Source organism: Mus caroli, chromosome 9, assembly GCF_900094665.2.
Source record: "Mus caroli chromosome 9, CAROLI_EIJ_v1.1, whole genome shotgun sequence".
Lineage (NCBI taxonomy): Eukaryota > Metazoa > Chordata > Mammalia > Rodentia > Muridae > Mus > Mus caroli.
Genome location: NC_034578.1, coordinates 26,937,781 through 26,941,764, shown reverse-complemented (window position 1 = coordinate 26,941,764; position 3,984 = coordinate 26,937,781). Strand labels below are relative to the sequence as shown.

At 45.6% G+C, this 3,984-nt stretch overlaps 1 protein-coding gene across 5 annotated transcripts in view; it reads left to right on the top strand.

The window, feature by feature from the left end:
- Aplp2 (amyloid beta precursor like protein 2) overlaps positions 1–3,302 on the top strand; it is a 59,798-nt gene extending 56,496 nt beyond the window's left edge. For 4 of the 5 annotated variants that reach the window (XM_021172342.2, XM_021172341.2, XM_021172340.2 and 1 more), the window contains 3 exons: positions 480–554; positions 879–1,034; positions 1,886–3,302. In XM_021172342.2, the coding sequence (XP_021028001.1) occupies positions 480–554; positions 879–1,034; positions 1,886–1,987 (333 nt within the window). In that variant the 3' untranslated portion in view covers positions 1,988–3,302. The remainder of the gene's footprint in view (positions 1–479; positions 555–878; positions 1,035–1,885) is intronic. The other variant, XM_029481287.1, reaches the window with a different exon arrangement.
- The last annotated feature ends 682 nt before the right edge of the window (positions 3,303–3,984 follow it).

Sequence of the window (3,984 nt, the reverse complement as noted above, 5' to 3'; positions counted from 1 at the left end):
TGTGTGTGTGTGTGTAGGTGGTGTCCCGTGTGTGTGTGTGTGTGTGTGTGTGTGTGTAGGTGTCCCATACATGCTGTGGTACGCACAGATCAGAGGATGAGGAGTTCTTCTCTCCTTTCCACGTAGATCCCAAGGATCAAACTGAGATTGTCAGGTTTGCTGGCAGGCACTTGACCTGCTGAGTGCTTGCTGGGCCTGAGTTTATGTTTAAATGTTTGTTAGTTGTCTGTTCTGAGCTTTGTCACCACCACAGTTCCTTCAAGGAAAGTTCAGGTAAAGAGCCTCACAGGACTAGAGGGGCCACCATACAGCACGTCTTCCCTACACTTACCCCTCCCTCTGGGGGTTTGCTGAGTGGATCTGGATCAGTGCGATGGAAGAAAACAGCTTCCCAACACCCCATAGCATTGTAAAGGAGTGACATTTATGTTCATTTCCCTCCAGCTCACTGAGTAAATGCGGGTGTTTGTGACTTTCAGGTCATTGACGAGACTCTGGATGTTAAGGAAATGATTTTCAATGCCGAGAGAGTTGGGGGCCTTGAGGAAGAGCCGGTATGTGTTTACTCCAGAATGGAAGGGCTGTCTTCATGTCTTTTGCTTCTCAGTCCTCTTAGTTGAAGTGGAAATGAAAGCTCCGTGGTATTTTCAGTTACTAAGGGGCTCTTGTCCTGGTTTCCCATATTTCTGAGTAAGAATGCAAAAAATGAAAATGTCCATCCATGTAGATTAGAAAAAGTGGGCAACCTCCCTGATATGGTGACAGAGCATGATCTTTGTGTTGCTCTGAGTTTTTGAAACCACCTGAGAGGCCCATGGTCCTCTCTCGATGTCCAGGGAGTCACCGGACTTTGTTCCCTGTGTGCTTTGTTGTTTTAGGAATCGGTGGGACCTTTAAGGGAGGACTTCAGTTTGAGCAGCAATGCCCTTATTGGCTTGCTGGTTATCGCAGTGGCCATTGCTACGGTCATCGTTATCAGCCTAGTGATGCTGAGGAAGAGGCAGTACGGCACCATCAGCCATGGGATTGTGGAGGTAAGGACTGGGCTGCCTTCTCCCTTTGATCCAAGCTGATGAGGGCTTGCTCTGCACTGTCAACCGGGGGTGAGTGGTTAGGGCTGGAACTGTATGTAATTCAAAGATCTGGACTAAGTGCTGGGCATGTTGCTGCTGTCTTTGGTATTAATCATTGGGTTATTAGGACACATTTTGAAGATGAGCCATTGCTGAGGTGATGTTGCTCTTGTTTCAAGAGACTATCACCCACATTCAGAGAGCCACTTGTCACTGTGGTTTCCAAAAAGCTGGTCCTTTAAAAGTTCAGGAAGGGCTGGAGAGATGGCTCAGTGGTTAAGAGCACTGACTGCTCTTCCAGAGGTCCTGAATTCAATTCCCAGCAACCACGTAGTGGCTCACAAACATCTGTAATAGGATCCAATGCCCTCTTCTGTTATGTCTGAAGACAGCTACATTTATGTGTAAAAAAAAAAAATAAATAGATCTTAAAAACAAAAAAAATAAATAAAGTTCAGTAAATGTGTCAGTCACAGTGTGCTTCGGTTTCACAGCAACTTGAAAAAGGGAACAGTACTGCCACCTTGTGGTAAAAAAAAACCCATGACAAAAACAGGGATCCCAAGGACCAAACTGAAATTTGTAAGTTTGTCTCAATGGGACCAAGCTTTCAGAGAGAAGCCTTGCCTCTCTGACCTCCTCCCTCCCTTCCTTCCTATGTCCTTGACACCAGCTCCTGTTTGATCTGTCCAGATAAAAAGAATGCTGGGCTGCTTTGAGTCCACGGGATTGGACAGTGAATAGCCTGATGTCCTGATGCTCAGCAGGCCTCTTCAGTATCCCACAGTGACCTGCAGTCTTTGTTCCTACAGGTTGACCCAATGCTCACCCCAGAAGAGCGTCACCTGAACAAGATGCAGAACCATGGTTATGAAAACCCAACCTACAAATACCTGGAGCAGATGCAGATTTAAGGACAGCGTGTGTGACACCCTGGCTGAGGCTGCTGCAGGTGGGCTGGAAGAGGCTCAGCGTTTGTGCTTGACTGCTGACCACCAGTGGTGCCAGAAGGCCTCATCCTACATCCTGCTCTCCTGGATTGTTAAGACTATAAAGTACTACTGTAGGATTGCAATTTCCATTCTTTTAAATGGGTTAAAAAGATGTTAATATAACAATATATGATATATAAACCTTAAGTGAAATGAAAGAAAAAGATCTATTGCAGATATCTGATGGATGTAGTTTTCTTTTTTTAAATTAGAAATGCCACTTCTATTGTATTGTCTCACACATGCTCTATATAAATGGGAAATGTTGATTTTTTGATGATAGACTATATACCCAGGCTGTTCCCGTTATGTAAGTCAGTTCTTCAGGCTCGTTTGCTGTGCTGGTTTTACAATTATTTGTTTTCAGTGTATAAAGGCAGTATTTCCCTTTTCAGGTTGCTGAGAAATGTAAGAGGAGCTGAAGTACATTGTATGCAGTTACCGACTGCTTTAGGCATAGTCTCCGTGGAAGCCGTGTGTGTCCAGTGCTGGGTGTTTGGGTGCTTCTGTACCATCCGGCCCCAAGCAGGGCTAAGGCACCTCCAGCTAGCCAGATGCAAACATAGATTCACTGTGCTTTCCTTCAAATCCAGTTCTTCCACAGCAACTAGCCCATAGTCAGTCTGTGTTCTTCCACAGTTGTTTACGGTAGCCTTTTCCTATCCACTTCCCTTACCAAGTGTATCCAAGCGTGCACCCACCTCCTCATTGGATGTCTCCCTCCCATGCACTGACCCTCTGCCTGCCTTTGTACCTCACTCACCTCCACCGCTCTCCAGCCCCTTTGATGGCCACTCAGAGAATACCATAGTAAACATGGCTGAGGACCCAGGAGAGTTCACGGGAGGCTTCATCATATGAAAGGACAATGTTCTGGGTTGTACATGAAATTGGATCTGTAGACACTGTGGAAACCTTTGAAAGTTTTTGTTTCCTTCATATGAACCTGTAATGCTGTGTAGCTGGAGTTCATGCTCACAGCCTTTAGCGCTTTGTTGCTTGTTTTGTTTTAATCTGAAGGTTCTGGTAACCTGTTTTTGTTTGTTTGTTTGTTTATTTGGTTTGGTTTGGTTTTTGTACTTTTCTGTGACTTACCTGCCCTTCCTTACCCCCCTTGGCCCTAGCCATGCCTCGTCCCACTATGCACAGATTGAAACTTCACCTACAAACTTCTTAGTATGATCTGTGGAGAATGTACAGAACTTAACTACATCAATAAACACTTTAACGTCCCTGAGCACCTTGTGTTCCTTTCCATGGCTTTGATCTGCGATGATGGAGCTTTCTAGGCCTGCTTTTGGGGATGAAGGGTGTCTAGTGAAGAGTTACTGGCTGTAAGTTGAATCAAGAGCTCCGTTTTCATTCCAAAAAAAAAGGAGAAAGTGGCTGGTGTGCTGGATGTTGGATAATCTCAGCCCTGTGGGGAAGGGGTGGCTCACACAGAGGACTGATGAGGTGACGGCCACTATTGACCGTGTAGCAAGACCCTATTTTACGCGCAAAGAAAGATGAAGGAAAGCCTGCCTGTAGCATTTTGCAAAATTTAAGTCAAGACTTCTTCCCACTGTTGAGAATAATGTCAGTAGAGCTTATGGCTGAATTTTCAGGAAGCTGTCCATAGCAGCTGCGGCATCTGAGCTTAAGTGACTTGCCACTAGAAGTCCCTGTGCTCAGTGACTTGGGCTTTTAGCTGCTTCCAGGGCTTTGTGCCTGAGCACTGTTATCACTCAGTCTTAAATACTATGCTACGAGAGTTGATACATGTTATGAAACATGCAGTTATTGGGGTCATATCGTATGAGTTTCTAAGCCAGTAAGCATGGGGTGGGGGCACACTGCCAGCAGTCTGATTCCTCTGATAACAGTCAACACTGCCCAGCTGCTTCTATGATGTCCCCTCAGGTTACTGCCCAAGAGAG